The sequence below is a fragment of the Nipponia nippon genome, unplaced genomic scaffold, assembly GCF_047370975.1.
Source record: "Nipponia nippon isolate SJK-2023a ecotype South Korea unplaced genomic scaffold, ASM4737097v1 scaffold_25, whole genome shotgun sequence".
Classification (NCBI taxonomy): Eukaryota; Metazoa; Chordata; class Aves; order Pelecaniformes; family Threskiornithidae; genus Nipponia; species Nipponia nippon.
In genome coordinates, this window is record NW_028262342.1 from 7,270,663 (window position 1) to 7,287,541 (window position 16,879).

A 16,879-nucleotide genomic window follows, 5' to 3' on the forward strand; every position below is an offset into this window, starting at 1 on the left:
TTCACCCACGATGGCTCTTTCTGCTTTTGTAGGTGCCTTTTCTTTGAGATGAGGAGTATAAATGAGTGGGGAGGGTGACCCATGTACATAACAATGTTGTTCTAAGGCATTTGGCCACACTAGAGCAAGGACTGTAAATGTGTGCAGGTGGGTGGATGGTACACAGCGTTTAGGAAGGGTTTAGTAAGGGCTGGTTGGAAATAGGGTACACCAAGCATTTCAGTGGATGTCTTTCACTTCAGCTCTGTATTGCTTAAATTCATCTGAGGTGCTGGAGAGTGTTCCCTAGAGGATGGTATAGGCTGACAGGCCATGAGATTCAGACAGATACTGAGATCAGGACTTCTTAAAACCAGAAAAAGAAACAAATCGAGTTGTTCTTACTTCCATTTCAGAACCCAGCCTGGACCCTCTTCCCTCAGGGCATCTTCCTCAGGTCCACAATGACACAGGCAGTAGAGCAAGCCTGATGGCAGAGGACGAGGGTGGAGTGTCTCCTGACATAAACAGCTCGACTTCACAGAGTGAAGACCCCAGCCTTCAGCTGGTCAGAGTTCCGTTCCTTTTCACTGTAATATTGCCTCTAAGTGAATCTGGAAGTGAACCGTGTGGTGTTTGTTTTAATAAGTGAGCTTGTCGGTTGCTGTTTCAGGTGTCTGTCCTCGTGCTGAAGATGAATGAGGTGAACTGTGGCATAGAAGCACGGGGTGATGATTTGTCTGTTGCTTTACAAGTAACGAACGTGGTTCCAGAGCAACTGAACAACATTGGAATGTGGCAGTATCTGCGTGGCTATCTGGGTAAGACGCTGGCTCTTGGAGTCTGCTGCTTTTACAGCTGCGCTTTTATAACTGGCTTTTATACCAGCCACCCTCAGGGAATACTCCATTTCAACCGGTATTTCAGTGTTAATGTTTAGTGTATTTAGGATTGAATATGACTTCTGTGTGAGGGAATGTGAATGCCAGGAATCTTTCTGTCAGTGGTTCAAATCTGGTATTTGAAAGACGTTTCCAAAGTGCCTACGCAGTCAAGCTCTATGGTGGCTAGGAATCATTGACTGGGATTTTTTTAATTGCTGCTAGGATGCATGAAATTAATGAGAAGAGTGAATAAAGCTATCTAGGGAAATCTTGAAGTTATTCCTGCCCAGAGAGTAATGCTTCTGGGCTAGGGTATTTCCCCAGGGCTAAATTCACGTTAAAAAAAAAAAAAGGCACAAAACCAACCAACCAAAAAAAAAAAAACCAACTCAACTACAAAAACACGAAACCAAAAGCAACTACAACCCAAAACTTCAAGTGAAAGCATGAGCAGTTCTTGGAGCGTTGATGCTTTCCGTAACAGTACTGCCTGTGGCCAGGAGGGGACAGAGTGGATACGCGATCGGGGAGCGCTGGGATGGGGGAAAGGCTGATGCGCTCTGGAGAGCGGGGTGGTGAGTGAGCTTGGTCAGCTCATGTGTATGCCAAACGCAGGCTGGTTTTAATGTCTGCTGAGATGGTGAGAGAGAGGGGTGCGCCTGTGGGCTTAAGTGGTCCTGTTCTGGTGTTAGTTCCTGTGATCTGGACTGTTAGTCATTTCAAATTTGGACTCATTTCATGTGAAGGATGGTTTCAGACTGCTGTCATTGTGAACTTGACTCCATTCTGCAGCCAGACAGTAAAGGGCTTTTCAAGATACCTATTTTGAGTTTGTATCTTATTACTGATGCCATCTCCTGCAGTGAGATCTTTCTGCTGTAGCTCTAGGAGATCCAGGTATGGAGAAGCCTTCAGTCCCTGAAGCTAGTAAGACCCAGCCAGAAGTGTGCTTACGTCTTGAAGTGGGACCTAATGCTGCTGTGCATTCGCCACTTGCTGTGCAGAATGGCTTCCTTCATATGCTGGTCCACAGTTACACAGCAGAGCTCTTCATGTCCTTCCTTACCAACCTCGGCCCCTTTCTTGAGGATGAAATAATTCCAGAGGTGATCCCCATGGAGATAGAAGTTGTGGATGCCAAAATCACATTGAAGGTGAGTGTATGGGGAACCAGAGATTTCCCCCAGGATGGTAGCCTGGGCAGAGCTCACTTGCAAGATTCTGCTTGGGAAAGGATGCTGTGGGATTATTGTGGGCCTCAGCAGAGGTTCTGTTTTCCTGATACTGTTTTATTTTGCTTCTAAAAACTGCCTCAGGGATGAATGAATAACACAATGGAATTGTTGAGTGAGCAGATTGTAGAGAAATGGGAGCCTGACATTCAGATTCTCTCCCCAGCTTTGTTGATGACCTGCTTTGCAGACTCAAGGGAAAGAATTAAATACCTCTTCCTCCAAGTGCTTGTGTGAAATGGGAAATATTTGACCTTTTCTGTGAACATTTAGAGAATTACAGATGAAAAACATTATGTAAGAGCTGGGTGATATTTAGGAGGGGGGCACTGACAGAAGTTCTTGATTAAACCTTTTTGAAAGCAATGCTTTGGCTCCACTGACAAGCAGGAACCAGTGTTGCTGCACAGCAGCATGAAAATCTCCAGACTAGGGGATATTGGCTTTTTTTGGCTAAGGAATATTGGCTACGGGTTTGAATCGGGAATTTGTAGGATGACAACTGTGAGAGCAGCCTTCAGGGTGATGGTTGTAGGCCTCTCCTCAACCTTTATTATGGATATGACAGAACTTGGTTCTGATCTGTAGGAGTACTTTCTACAGAGATTAAGACTTACATGCAGCCTTGTATATAAAGCCAGGCTTTTCTATATAGTGGGTGACCTTGGTGAGCTCTGGTGGTGCTGCCAATTGGTAACACTACTCCTGTGAAGGCTGGAGGCAAGGGGAATCATTTGCAGAGTTGCCAGAGCTGTCACAGCAGTTAATCTCTTCTCTGCTTTGTTTTATTCCAGGATGACAGCCCCCGGGTATACCCTACCTCCCCTGGCCCTGTTCCTATCACCTTGGCAGTAGATCACATCATCGTGAAGCGCAGAGATGATGGGGTGTTCTATTTAACAGGTCAGCAACATCAGGGAAACTTATTTTACCCCTGGCATCCCCTAGGCTGTGCTGGAGGAGACTGGAACTGAAAAGTGATGGTGGCTGCTGGGAATGATGGGCTCTGGTGTGCGAGCAGTCCCTGCTTCGGTTCTCTGCAGTCATTTCTACCAGAATGGGCAAACAATCTTCTGTCTTCAGTGCAAGCACCCAGGTCCTTTGGCTGCTCTGCTGTGTTAATCTCTGGATGCATGCATTCCTGCCTCTAGTTCTTGCCGCTTTTGTTGTTTTGTTTGGACAGCAAATTTGATGCCTGAGGCAGAACAGCTTAATACCTAAAGCAATGAACTGGCAGCCTGAATTTACACCTGATGTTTCCTTGAGCTCACACAGTCAGGACAGATTACTACTTCTTCCCTTACTTTAGTTTCTCCATTTTAAAAAGGGAATGAGATTTTTTTTTTTCCCCCTGTTTAAAAGGAGAAAAAAAAAAGAAGAAAGTTATTCTTTTTGTTCTGAGAATCCTCTTGTATAAATGCCCACACCTGAATGTTTTCTATGCTTCTTTCCAGCTCCGCAAGGGGACGGCTCATTGAAACAGGAAAAACCTGTGTCGGTTCTTCGGGAACAGAAGGCCCCAGCAGAGTACATCTTGGCAGCCCCAGCAGCAGGAACACGTGGACTGCAGGTGAACCACTGCTGCCTGTTGCTGTCTGGATGGCTAGATAGCTGGCAGTAGGCTGGAAAATTAAGTCTTTTGTCTTCATGTGTTTGCAGTTACTGGTAGGTGTGGTGTGTTGCAGATAGGGAGTGCACACCAAAGCAGCCTGTACCTCCTTTTACAGGCTTTCTCAGAAGTAAGGATACCTTGCCCAGCATAAACGCTTGTTCCCTTTCAGAAATCTGTGTTGTTTTTTTTTTTTTTTTCCTGATTGGCTCCATCTTCCCAGAGTGTCCAGTTCCTTGTTAGAAAAACGAATCGGGAGGTTCCCACAAAGAAAGAGGTGTTTTGTCAGAGTAGAGTAAGTCTTACAGCCAGGGAGTTTCAGGTTGCTTAAAGTTTCTGCTATTCAGTTTGAACTTTCTTTCCATTTTGATCCATATATCTAGAATTCAAATGACTGGTTTATTTTTAAATATGTAGTGTTCTCTAATTATACCTCCTGTTTGATGCCAGGTCTACTTGGTAAATTGATCACCTGCTATGGAAAAAATACATATTAAGGGAGCAATGTGGCTGACTAGGTGCAGAACTGGACTGGGACTTTGGATGCTGTTTATTAGTTGGTGACACATGACTTCATTTCTTGTCTTTCTCTTTTCCATGTAATGCAGAGACTTTCTCTTCATCCCGTTCATGGCATCTGGTGAAACAGGGCCCTGACCAGAACTGGAATGCATAGGCATCACAATAGCTGAGCTTCAGTTTATTTTCTGATGTTATTGAATGTAATAGGAACAAATGCAAAGGCTAAATTCTTGAGTAAAAATGAGAGCCCAGGGAAAAAAACTGTCCTGTGCCATGAAACTGTAGTGGGATCCCAATGGCAGTGTTTGAGGACAGAATTAACTTTGTTTGTGGAGACAAGAAATAGGAATGCCAGGCATCTGCTTGCTCCAGCTATCATCTTAATTTTAATAAATCTTTTGAGGTGTATCAGGACCACTTACAAAAGAAGAATGCAAATCAGAGCCCAATTTTTTTTTTCTTGCTTTCTTTGTATAGTAATCTTCAGCCAGAATCAGCTATCTGATTTGCAGGAAAAAACCTTGCCCACTGCAAGTCTTGTTCCTGTGCCTAGAAATGAAAAGGGAAGTCTTGGGGAGAAAATAGTCATTAGGCAGCCCTCACTGGCAGCCTGAGCTGTCTTTAATGACAGGTATGGAAGTCAGCAGGCACCAGTTGGCAAGTACGTACTCCTGCAAATCAAACTGGGTCATGTTGTCAGTGAGCTTTGTGTGGTTGTGTCACGCTGTGTAATTCATCTCAAAAGCTCCTGCTTTGGTTTTCCTTTTTGAGCAGATGAGTGTAGTCAGATCTGGCCTGCTGCTTACCTTTAGAAACTCCTGGTTTGTTTTTTTTTTCCCCTGTCTCTTGCAGTTAAAGGAAGTGCCAGAGTTGCAAAGGGAGCTTCAGACCATGAAAATAGCCCTTGCAGAAGCCAACATGGACAAGGCTCGCCTTCTGCAGGAAATTAGGAAATACAATCCCCTCTTCCAGCTCTGACAGTGAAGGCGCAAGCTGCAGCTGCTCAGGAGGAGTGGAGACCACCACCAGCACTAAGGCGGCTAGTTTGATTATATTGCTGCTAAACGGGTCAACCTCCTGGAGACTGATCACCTCAAAGAATGGAAACCAACTGTGACTGCAAAATGAACTTGAAAGAGGGAGAAAGGAAGGAAGGCCTGGCTGAGCAACAGGGAAGGACAAGGAGGAGTTCTCTGTTTGCAGCCACTTTCCTCTGTCCTGGCAGTATGGTGCTGTCTCTGTCACTGAACCAGGGCAGTGGTCAGCCAACAAACAAAAGGTCAGAAGTTGGGGGGGACACCCCATGTCTCTTCATCCGTGGGTGGTAGTGACAGTGCGCTTTCAGCCTTCACCTTTCATGGTAACATCTAGAGATGGTTCATGTTGGGGTTTCTGCTTCTTTCAGCCTTCCTCGTTGTGTTCTTGCCCAATCATGCATGCCAAAGAACACAGAAAAAGGAGTGTAGTTACTTCACCACATCAGAAGTGACAGAGAATAGGTGTGGCAGAAAACGTTGCTCAGAGCGCTGATGTGAAAGCACGTGTACGATCACATGGAAAACAGAAACATAGGAGGTCAGTGGGTGTGGGAGATGCAGAAGGGATTTCCCCCCTGTGGAGTAAGGGGGCTACAGCTCACTATTCCCTCAAGAACAGGGTCAGGATAGTAAAGAAATTCCTTCAGACTTCTTTTTCCACCAGTAATTTTTTGTGTCAGGACAGAACGGGTAGTATATTAGACTTAGTCTAGTTCATTCTCACTTAATCCTGCCATGTTTGGCTTTATTGATGCAGAAACACACAGGAATTAATTTATTTCATTATAAAGCACTGTTTAAACTTTCTTTAATTTTACTGTCAAAGAACAGAGGTGAAGGAGGTTGGTTAAGTCACAGAATGAGATGAGCTATGCGTTTTCTTCGGGATACATGCTGTCCTCAAACGATTGCATGCCAGAGTTTCACCAATGCAGAGAGGGAGAGCAGTACTGGCCGCACAAGCAAATAGCTGTCTGCGTTCCTACGCGGTCATGTATTTTTATTAGCACTGAGCTCTTGCCTGGTCTTAAATGTCTTTTAACAGGGATGTTGGTATGTGGGTCAGGAGAAGGGTGCTGACCAGGCTCCCTTGGGTGGAGGCTGACACTATGAACCGCGCACTGTGGGTGGAGATGAAACAGTAGCTGTTGGGTTGAGCGTGGTTTGTATTCTCACCTCCTCTGGGGCTGCTTTGCTGAAGAGGAAGAAGTCTCTGTGGTCAGTGACTGACTTAAAGAAATAGCCTCTACCAGCGTGAAGGGAAAAAAAAACCCTAGTAAAACATGAAGTCAACACTAAGTCAACTACTTAAAAAGTAAAAAAGGAAATGTCATTTACGAACTGCGAGAATCAAATTCACTCCTGAAGGCAAACTGGGATGCGGTTTCTTTGCTCTGCTAGTTGGGGCACTACACAGTCGATGTGCTGAAGAAGGCAGCAGCCGTGCGGGGCAGTTGTGAAGGGAGAAGCTGTTCCAGAGGCAAATTTGCTCTGTGTTCTGATATGGAAGGGTGTGACTTCCAGCCCCTCTGTGTTATGGATGAATGCCTGTTCCCTCCCCTGTTACACACAGCATCTCTACTGTGTGCAAAGTTTGTTGGATTTTATCTTATTTCAAACTTTGATTTGGATTTTTCCAGATGCATTGTGTGTTTGTGTAAATGTACCATTTCTGATGCGCAGGCTTTTTAGTGCATGTAAAACAGGTAGCGATTGCCACACACTGAGTGCTAGGAAAAGTGACGGATTATGTGCGATTCTCCTTTATTAATCAGATGAAAACTTCACTTGTCTATAAAGGTTAGGTAACCCTTATTGTGTTTTTTAGCTGAACACACTTCCCAAAACTGTAATCTAATGGATTTTTCTATTTTTTTTCTATGGAAGTATTACTCCACTGGAATTAGTTTAGCTAAAGTAATACAAGATTTTAATCCTGCTCACTATGCAAGGAGCACGCTCTGATTTACAAGCCATGATGAGTTGAGGCCTGGAAACTACACAAAAGCAAGCAAATAACTTGGGAGTTAAGTTTGTTTTTCCTACTGTGCTCTTATATACCTGTTCCTATGGCCAGCTCTGGAGCTGTTGAATGCTTCCCCTTAACAGGCACTCCTGAGATCATTTTAATTCTTCTTTAGCTCTAGGGGAAACGGGAAAGGATTTACAGCGCTAGGCTCGATGTGAGGCACTGCTGTCTGTGGTTTGCAGAGCACCAAGAGTGAATTCCTTGTGGTTGTTAGCTTTCTTTCACTTTGGAAAAAGAGGGTAAGAGAGAAACGGTGATTAAAACAACTGTCACTCTTAAGATCATCATCTTAATTCCGTGTTTGACTCCATGAGGCCGAAGGTAGCTTTGAATAACATTTGTTGGAATTAGTCCTCGTCTGCTAGGTCTGAACAGCCGGCCCTGGGGCAGGCTGTACTGCTGCAGCCCTATATTTCTGCTGAGATCTGACTGACCAGTGCCTATAACCAGATACAACAGCGGCAGCGAGAGCCTGACCTTCCTTCTAGAACCTCTGGAAGCAGGCAGCCACAAATGAATTACCAGGAGGAGTACTTGCCTTTGGCAGAAGCGTGGTTTCTGGGCGGCGGGAGGCTTCACGCTCGCCACCCACTTAGCCTGGGCTAGCGTCGATGGTTGGATGCTGTGACTTCTGCCAGTTGCTCTCCCTCCTCCAGGGGAGAGGATCACTCCTCCTCGCTCCTGCTAGGCAGCCTGGCTGTTTTCTCTGGAGCACGTTCTGTGACCCGTGCCCTGCTCAACACAGCCCTTGACAGGACAGATTTGTGGTGCTGCCTGTGATGGAAAATGTACGAGAGCAGCCTGTCAGGCCTGTTCTCAAGAGGAAAATGCACTTTAACTTTTAAATGTCAGCGGGCATTTCCTTCACCAATACTGCCTCATGCATAGGAGAATTCGGAAGTAAAAACTGGGGTTCTGAAATGCAAGTTATCTTCCCTAGTGAATAAGCTCTTGCTGTGAGCAGCTGTCATAGCAAGAGAGAAAGGTAACAAAGCATCTGCTTATCTGGAGTTGCTGTGAAACAAACCTATCTGCGAACAGCTCACTGTAAGTACCATTACGAACTGCACAAAGCCCACATAAGCAGAAGTTGAACTTTGTTTAGTCAAACCTACGTGCTTCTGTGCTTGCTCCCTCTTCCTGTGTGAATCAAGAAATATAAGAATGCTTGCCTTGGTGGAATGCAGTGGTATTCTTACTTTTTATTCACTAATTGCTTGAAAATTGGAGGTTTCTTTCCTCGCTTTCAGATTTTCATGACTTTTTGTTTGAGTAGGTGTCCAGCTTCACCTCTGCTGTCCAGCCAGCTTGGGAAGCAAGTAGGATGCAAAGTGTTTTCCCAGACGTGGTGCCTGCTTGCAGTGTCACACAATTCTGTACCGCTCCCTCCCACACGTGCAGGCTGAACAGAGCTGGGGCCAAGTAGTTTACAGCAAACTTCTTGCTCCAGCAACTCAAGTCAACTGGTTTTGTTTAAGAATTAGAGCAATTCCATTGTTTTAAGTATCAGTAAAAAGTACTGTAAACCCAAATCCACTTCCTTTGTACAAGGCATACGTGTAGGAGGACAAAAATTCCCGTATCTCCACTGATGATGATTAGCAAAGTTTACTTTGTTGAGCCTTTTATTTAAGGACTCTTCCTATGTTATGATGAGAGCCAACTTAATCCTTTGCGTAACTATGACACAGTTACCCTAGGAAGAGCACATGGCCTCAGCATCTTTTACATTTAGTTAGAAGCAGCGTGTTCACAGGGGACTACTGTATGTACAGGTGGGTAACGTGCAAGTCTGAACTTGAATTCAAGTTCTAGGCAGTATTGGAACTTTGTTGCAGTATATTTCCACTCATGCATTTATTGGTTCTATGAACCATGAAAAGAAATTAAACTTGTTAACCTCCTCACAGGCTTGTGCTTTTTTTTTTTTTTTTTCCCCCCCTTTCCCTCCCGCCTCACCTTGTACTGTTTTCTAGACAGTTCTGTAAGAGGGGCTTTGGGAAGAACAGCCCAGCAATGACTTCAGAAGCATCAGCTTTCAGCACGGTTCCCTTGCAGTGTATGCTAATGGAACAATACATGCCTGAGGCAGGTGCAGCTTCAGGAACATGTCCGGGCTGGTTGAGACAGATCATCAAGTTGCACTCCCCAGACTCTGAATCACACAAACACCATTACACAATTAATATTTCCCAGCAAGACTAAGAATACAATAACAATTTTAATGTACAAAAAAAAGACACTTCTGTACATAGACACCACTACATCTGTGCCAGCAGAAACTATGATCCTGGTGCGTGAATACGCTGAAGACCTTGAACGTTCCTATCCCTGCTCTGTTGAAGCAGAGGAGCCCAAGGCTCCAGGTCAGGGATCTGGCTCCTGCTGGCATCTGCGTAGTGCTCAGATGAGGAGCCAGAGGGCAGGAAGCCTCCCTGCAGTCGCTTAAGTCTCTACACAATGCTCCTGAAGGAGCTTCAGTCTTGTAGCTCTGCTGTAACTGCTGCGAGGTTCACAACAGAAAGCTTGTTTTAACTTCTGTCTTCTCTTGGGACACTTCAGTGGAAAATGATCTTTTTGTATTTGGAATTGGGGATCTGTCCTCGTGACTTGAGCCTCCTGACCGCCTCTCGCATGTGCTTGGGCTGCAGCGGTGGCAGCTCCCCCCACTTCTCACACACATCCAGTGCTAAACAGCAAAAAACAAGGAGTTCACACGAGCAGGACAGATAAACTTAGCTGGTCTCTTGCTGTTCAAGCTTTCATTTTAAAGGCAACAGGTAACATTTTCATCCAGGGTTTACAGCTCACATTTTGTTAATACACAAGAATGAAACTGCTTTGTGTGCTTTTCTTTGAAAGAAAAGTCACTCCTAGGGGCATCACTACCAGAGCAGAATAAACTGCTTTTTAAGCCACTCCAGCTCCTATGGAATATGCTGGTTTGAGTCATACAAGAACTTAGGATCTTAAACATTCTGCTCGAAAGCCAGCGCTCAGTTGGGTGGCGTGTTTTGGGGTGGTTGTGTGACAGGAAGGTACAAGCTACAGTGGACTTACAGGCCAGTTTCTTTTCTGTCATTTACAGTAAGTATCATTCATGCCTCCTGCTAAGGACGTGAAGCAATTAATGACATGAAGCAATTAATGACAGCAGTGAAGCTGCTTATCCAAACCGCCTCAGGCAAAACACAGCACTGCAGACAGCAGCAGCAAAGCTGCACCACCCCGGTAATGGCGATGCCGGCACGCATAGGCTGCGTTTTGTGCGACAAGTCTATATGAACTGGTTGGCATTAAAACCAGCATCACCGCCTCCTGCAGCCCAAGCAGAGCAGGGATGCAGCTGGGTCAGCCTCCCAGCCGGTGTCCCAAAAAGATCTCGGCTCATCCCATAAGGGAAGAATCTTATGGGTTAAGAGGCTTAAATATATCATTTCCCTCTGGGCTGAATTTGTCTGCTGTGGTATTAACAAAAGATCCTTACTGCCTCAGTGCAGCCTGCTCACAGGCCAACTTACAGGGCACGAACTTCTAAGTTATCCTCCTCAGAGACGATAAAACAGGAGGCCAGCGGCCACCAACCTCTGCTGACCCATGGGCAGCGACAGTGATCGGATTAGAGGGGACTACGGGCAACCCCACGCTTCGCCCCTCTCTTGGCTTAGCTCTTAGCTGCGGCCTGGTGCTGCTGGAAGGTCAGAGGGCCCCGCGGGACAGCAAGACTAGGAACCACAAAGTGTCTGGTCTTGTGCACACCCTTCTGCTCTGCTTTAAGCAATGAATTTACCCCGTATTCTTAACTTCTAACTCAATATTTGCCACTCACCTTCCTCCACCACCTCCCCAACGAAGACCTTGGAAATGCCAGACATGGCGATAACCACGTTCTGAGAGACAGAGGTGCCGGTGATGGACTGGATCAGCTGCACGAGAGACAGACAGTCAGCTGAGCGAGGCACACAGCAATGGTGAAAGATTTTAACTCATATTTAGCAGTCTGAGCCTGTCAAATGTCAACCAACAGCTAATGAAATGCACAGAACAGCAGTAACTGATCTTTAGAATTAGGTCCTACAGCTTTGGGCACATGCTGGCTGTCAAGGTTTTAGCTTATCCTCCTTCAGCTGCAGACCCTGTGCTGGCAATTCCTTTTTCCCCTTGCCTCACAGCCCCCCAGACCACCGTTATTTAAGACGAGCTATTTAAACTGCGTAACCTGTGCGAGGACACTGAGCGAGAACATAATGGGCTAAGCCGATCTGAGGACAGCGGTCCTGAGACGCAGCTGGAGGAGGGTGCACCACAGAGCAAGGCCTAGACGTGACGGCAGCCAGGCTTAGTAAGGCTCAGCCTGCTTGTTCTGCTCAGACTCTTTCTGTGGCAAAGCAATTTTGAAGTCGTACCCGTTTAATAGCAGCTTTGGGGAAAGCAGACCGGCGATACATCTCGTAACGATTCAACTGTTCTTCAGAAAAGGAAGAGACCAGTATTCTGGAGTGGAGAGAATTGATCGTTTACAGCTAAAACGAAAATAAAAGTCTGAAGCTCTTCAGGCCGCTGCAGCAGCCCTGCAAAGCCCTTTTACCACCCCAAGCCTCCCGCGGTACGGAACAGAGCCGGGAAGGGAAAGGTGGTGCTAAGGTTTACAATGCGGAACGGCTGGGCCCGGCCAGGAGGGATCTGGGACGGCGCCGGGACATCGTTAACCACGGGCTCGAACCGAGGGGACCATCCCTGCGGTTTCCAGCAGCAAACCCCGCGCTCTGTGCGCTGCCCGCCCCAGCCTCCCCCCGGCGCTCACTGCATCTTCTGGATCTCGTCCTCGTCCACTTTGTGCTTCTTCTCCTTCCGCTCCTTCAGCTCCAGCTTCACCTTCTTGGCCGCCGACGGCTGCAGGCCGGGGTCCTCCCCGTCCGCCGCCTCCCCCTCCGCGCTTCTCACCTGGGCGAGAGCGCAGCGCTCGGATCGGCGGCCCCGCGGCCCGCCCGGGCCCCGGGCCCCGCTCCCCCCTCACAGCCGGCGCGGCGCAGGGCGGCGCGGCCTCACCGGCCCGGCCTCACCTCCCCGTCCGGCGCCTCCGCCCTAGGCTCGCCGCCCCCGCCAGCCTCTCCCGCCTCGCCCTCGCCTGCCACCTCCGCGGCCGCCGGCTCCTCCGCGGCCGCCGCCCGGTCCCCCGAGGGGGACGCGGCCGCGGGCGGCGGCTCATGGTCGCTGGCGGCGGCCCCGAGCTCCTCCCGGCCCTCGCCGGCATCCGCCATCGCCCCCCGCGGCGGCGGCGCTTCCTGATGACGCGACGCTACGGCTGCCGCGAAGGGCCGCGCCTTGCGGGCGGCGGGGCGGGGCCTGTCGCCAGGGCAACGGGCCTGCGGCGGCGGGTGAGGCGCGGGGCCGGCGGGGGAACTGGAAGCACTGGGGGAACTGGGGGCACTGGGGTGGAAAGGGCGGGGGAAACTGCGGGCACTGGAGTGGGGGGCTCTGGGGGAGCTGGGCTGGGGGCACGGGGGGAACTGAGGCCGGTCCCCTCCAGCTGTGGGAGTCTCTTGTGTAGAAACAGAGGAAATCTGGGTGTGACAAAGGAGCCGCCTGACGGCGGGGCAGGCCGGGGTGCGCAGCTCAGCCCCTGGGCCCGGGTCGAAGTCGCCCGCAGGCCAGGCCTGCTCGAGGCACGGCCGCGGGTGTTGCGTCTCGGCAGCAGGGGCGGGTGCGGACAGGCCGACGCCGTCCATCCTCGCCGAGGCGAGGTTCCCCGCTAGCGGGTGCCTCCCTGGCAGCGGCAGCGAGGGCCGGGCTGGGGCAGGGTGCGGGGAGGCCCCGGCGCCCACCTCCCCGTCTGCCCCAGCCCCACCTCGGCCTCTGGACCCTCACCCCACTGCTTTGTTTCTTTGATCTTTATGCTGTAAAGCGGGACAGCGTTCACCCGCTTCACAGGGCGGCGGGGTTCGTTCTGGCACGGAAGGTCCTGGAACGCCTTTGGCAAAAGATGCTAAATACGTGAAATTTCCATCAGCACCTTCACACATCCTCCTCCTCCTCGGTGAGGTTTGGTGGTCCCAAGCCCCCCCGGCACGAAGGTAAACGCTGCCTGCGGAGTCCCAAACGAACGGGCTCCCCCAGGCAGGGGGGTCGAAAACTGCCCCAGTCAACCTGTGCAAATCCCCTTGGAGGGAGAGAGCGGCCCCAGCTCTCCTTTAGGGCCAATACCGTTAATATTACGTTCACGTGAACCACCTGGCCGCATTCAGTTTATTTTTTATGCTAGCTTAAAGCATTGTACAGCGGGTAACTGCTGCTCACCATTTCGCTTCCTGGCACAGACTGATCCTCAGCGCGCGATGCAAAACACCGTGCCTCCCCAAAGACTCCCCTGTGGGAAAACAGCTGTGAAATTACCCGTGAATATTCATCCCCCCGATAAACACGCGGAGGGAAAACCCTGGCACAGATATTCCTCCTTAGCATGCGTCCTCCTTTATATAAATAAATACTAACGCTCGTGTGTGTTTGACACCCGGCTCCTCCACTGCGTCAGAAACCTGGGAGATGGGATTTCACCAAAAACCGTCCCCTTTCACCCTGCAGCACGTGCTGGAATCCCACTTTTATATTATTCACGCGTTCAACGAATAAAATTAACTAAAACCAGCCAAAAAATGAGGTGGAGTAAAGGGTGCATTGAGAAAATAACCCAGCGGGGGGCGGGGCCTGTGGGGAGGTGGGCGGGGTCTGGTGCACCGCCCACGTCCCACAGGCTCCGCCCCCGAGGACTCCGTCCCCGCAGGCCCCGCCCCGGAAGGGCACTCGGGGGGCGTGGCTTGGCGGGAGGCGGCGGCGGCGGGCGGCGGCGGCCGGGCCGGGCCATGGGGAAGGAGCAGGAGCTGCTGGAGGCCGCCCGTACCGGGAACCTGCCCGCCGTGGAGAAGCTGTTATCGGGGAAACGGCTGAGCTCCGGCTTCGGTGGCTCCGGGGGGGGAGGAGGAGGCGGAGGAGGCGGCTCTGCGGGGGGAGGCGGCGGCGGAGGAGGCGGCGGGAGCGGCGGTGTGGGGCACCCGCTGTCCAGTCTCCTCAGGTGAGCGCGGCCTGCGGGGCTGGGGGGCTGCGTGTGGGGCGGGAGCGGGGCTGAGGGCCGGGGAGGCGGAGGCCGGGGGCATGGGGAGTGCTGTGGGCCTGTGTGGGGAGGCTGCCTGGGGTTGGGGGGCAGGAGGGGCGCACGTAGGGCAGGGGGACCGAGAGGCTGCGGGGCCATGGGGAGGGGGTGGGGGGAGCGTGGCTGGGGCCATGGGGAGTGGGGTCTGTGGGGACTGAGGGCGGTGGGGGAGGGGGGGACGGGGTGCTGCAGGGCCATGGAGCTGGAAGAGGGGTGTGTGGGCTAGGGAGAGGCAGGGCGACAGGGAGTGGGGAGTGCTGTGGGGGACTGTGAGGCTTGGGGGGGCTGGGGGTGGGGTAGGAGGGATGGGCTTTTGGGGTGCCGTAGGGCCGTGGGGCAGGTAGGGAGCGTGGAGCCGTGGGGTCATGTCGATAGGGGCTGGGGGTGGCGGAGGCAGGCGGTGTGGGGAGGGGAGTCTGTAGGGGCGTGGGGCTGGAAGGCGTGAGCTGGGGGTTGTGGTCTCCTAACCAGGGATGTGGGGAGTGGGGGAGTGGGGGGCTGGAGGGCAGGGAGGTAGCCGTAGGGGTTTGGATGGGCTCTTGGGGTGGAGCGTGTGGGTGAGCGCTGCGGGACGAGGGGATGTTGGAGGTCCCTGGGGCTCATGGATGTGGGCTGCAGCCCTGCGGGTGCGGAGGGACTGAGGAAGGCAGTCCCCTGGGGGCCTGGGCCAGAGGAGGAGGCGTGTTGGTGGGAATTGGGCGGTCAAGGGGATAGCTTGAGACGTTACAACGGGCTGTGATGGCTGTGGGGCGCACAGGGCGTGTGGGGATGGGCTGGGGGAGCCCTGAGGGTTTGGTGCTGCCTGTGGGACCAGGGGTGCGAGGGGCCTGGCGGTGGAGCCCCTCGGGCTTGCGTGCCCCGAGGCGAGGAGCGGCAGGGGCTGGTGGACCAGGAGAGGAGGCTGTCTGGAGTGGGCACCTCCAGGGCTGGCTGCTGCCCAGTGGTGGCCTGTCCCCCAGGGCTCGGACTGCTGCAGGGTTCTGGAGGCCTGCTGGTTACTGTCAGTAGCTGCAGACTGGTGTAACTGGGAAAATGTGGTGTGTTTGGAGGAGAACTCTGGGTCAGGGTGCTAGCAGAGGCTGCTGACTCTGAAATCAGGACATGTGTGGGTTCCCACGGTGCAGAGAGCTGCTGGATGAATTTACTGGGACAGATGTGCAGCTGGGTGTTCGGCAAGGCGTCCTCTCCCTGCTCTTGCTCTGTGCACACTCGCCCTTCCTCAGTAATTTTCATGGCTTGCATTAATACCCCTCTGCTATGGTTCTCAAGTCGGCAGCGGCTGATGGGGTTTGGGTGTCTGCTGTGCTGTGCTGGGGGTTGCGCAAGCAGATGGAGGGCACAGTCATTTGCTTCAGCATTTCAAGTACCGTGCTATGGGATTTGCTCTGTTTTGAAGCTCTCAGACCTTTGTTAGTTCTTTCTCCTCCCCTTTTTTTCAGCATCTCCCAAGGAAACCACTTGCCGGTGCATTTTTTGAGTTGCATCTTTTTGCTATTTCAGCTTCTCTGCTTGAAATGCTGCTGCTCCTGTTCCCTGAGCAACTGGTTTATACCGGGACAGGGGGAGGAGATTTGAGTCCAGTGCTGAGTGATGCTTTCACTGTGCGGCCTGACTGTTTAGAAGGATGTGACGTGCCCATTTGTGGCCCAGTTTGATCCATTTTTCCTTTCTCATAACCTCATCAGAACTCTGCTGTTGCACATTGAGCTGAATGGCAGAGACCCACTGACATGGAGAGCTTGTGCTTTCCTGGTGCATACAACATTTGCTTCTCTGAAATGTAAATCTGCTCTTGGGTCAAACTTTATTCTTCCCTTTTAATATAGCCCTTGTTTTGAGTGGGAAATTGCTCTGACCACTTCAGGCTTGTCTACGTTAGAAGATGGATATACTTGCAGGGTGTTTAGATAAAGTGGAGAGGGCCAGTGAGTTAAACACACACCATGAGTGTTATCAGCCTCTTGTTCTAACAGCTCCGCCACACTTGCCGACAATGCGTGGTGATGACGGTGACCTTTTTTCCCTGGTAAGACAACGGCTTGTGATACCAGCTGATTTGTGGAGTGGGCAGGCTGTTTGACATCTGATCAGTTAGCGTGATTTTTCACATGTAAATGTGGTTTTGTGTGTAGATGCCTATCTGAAGGATGGTGAGTGTCACAGCTGTCGTTCGTAGCTTCTGCGTTCATTAACTCAACTGTCTTAAATGTCTGTCAGTTGACAATATAACGATCCCTTTCACCCACCAAACTTGCCAGTCCCTGAATGTTTTTCTCTCTGCTGCTGAGTTACAGTCAGGCTTTTTGCATGTTTATGATAGTGGTTCTCATTCTGGAAGCGTATCGGTGTTCCCAGCCTGTTGGGAGTCATTGCAGCACATCGCTAACTTGCTGTGTGAAATCTGCAGCTGCAGCATCCCTGGACTTACAAGCGTTTGCTT

At 50.8% G+C, this 16,879-nt stretch overlaps 3 protein-coding genes across 19 annotated transcripts in view; 2 read left to right on the forward strand and 1 right to left on the reverse strand.

Moving 5' to 3' along the window:
* The window catches only part of BLTP3A (bridge-like lipid transfer protein family member 3A), a 35,050-nt gene extending 25,851 nt beyond the window's left edge, over positions 1–9,199 (forward strand). For all 3 annotated transcript variants that reach the window (XM_087761797.1, XM_087761796.1, XM_087761798.1), the window contains 6 exons: positions 396–547; positions 653–800; positions 1,746–2,017; positions 2,890–2,998; positions 3,550–3,665; positions 5,079–9,199. In XM_087761797.1, coding sequence (XP_087617923.1) covers positions 396–547; positions 653–800; positions 1,746–2,017; positions 2,890–2,998; positions 3,550–3,665; positions 5,079–5,204 — 923 coding nt within the window. In that variant the 3' untranslated portion in view covers positions 5,205–9,199. The remainder of the gene's footprint in view (positions 1–395; positions 548–652; positions 801–1,745; positions 2,018–2,889; positions 2,999–3,549; positions 3,666–5,078) is intronic.
* TAF11 (TATA-box binding protein associated factor 11) lies at positions 7,931–12,585 on the reverse strand. Of its 2 annotated transcripts, XM_087761799.1 has the most exons (6): positions 12,356–12,585; positions 12,097–12,236; positions 11,699–11,786; positions 11,122–11,218; positions 9,252–9,447; positions 7,931–8,066 (listed from the first exon to the last, which is right to left on the reverse strand). In XM_087761799.1, the coding sequence occupies exons 1-6, from the start codon at positions 12,551–12,553 to the stop codon at positions 7,958–7,960; spliced, it is 828 nt and encodes a 275-aa protein (XP_087617925.1). In that variant the 5' UTR covers positions 12,554–12,585; the 3' UTR covers positions 7,931–7,957. The 2 variants fall into 2 exon arrangements, with proteins under 2 accessions (XP_087617925.1, XP_087617926.1); XM_087761800.1 differs by lacking the exons at positions 7,931–8,066; positions 9,252–9,447 and adding an exon at positions 9,495–9,981 and having other exon boundaries at positions 12,356–12,575.
* A 1,566-nt stretch (positions 12,586–14,151) lies between these two features.
* The window catches only part of ANKS1A (ankyrin repeat and sterile alpha motif domain containing 1A), a 106,693-nt gene continuing 103,965 nt past the window's right edge, over positions 14,152–16,879 (forward strand). For all 14 annotated transcript variants that reach the window (XR_015705661.1, XR_015705662.1, XM_087761717.1 and 11 more), the window contains exon 1: positions 14,152–14,361. Coding sequence is in view for 12 of the 14 variants with exons in the window: in XM_087761717.1 (XP_087617843.1) it covers positions 14,153–14,361 (209 nt within the window). In the remaining 2 variants the exon portion in view is untranslated. The remainder of the gene's footprint in view (positions 14,362–16,879) is intronic.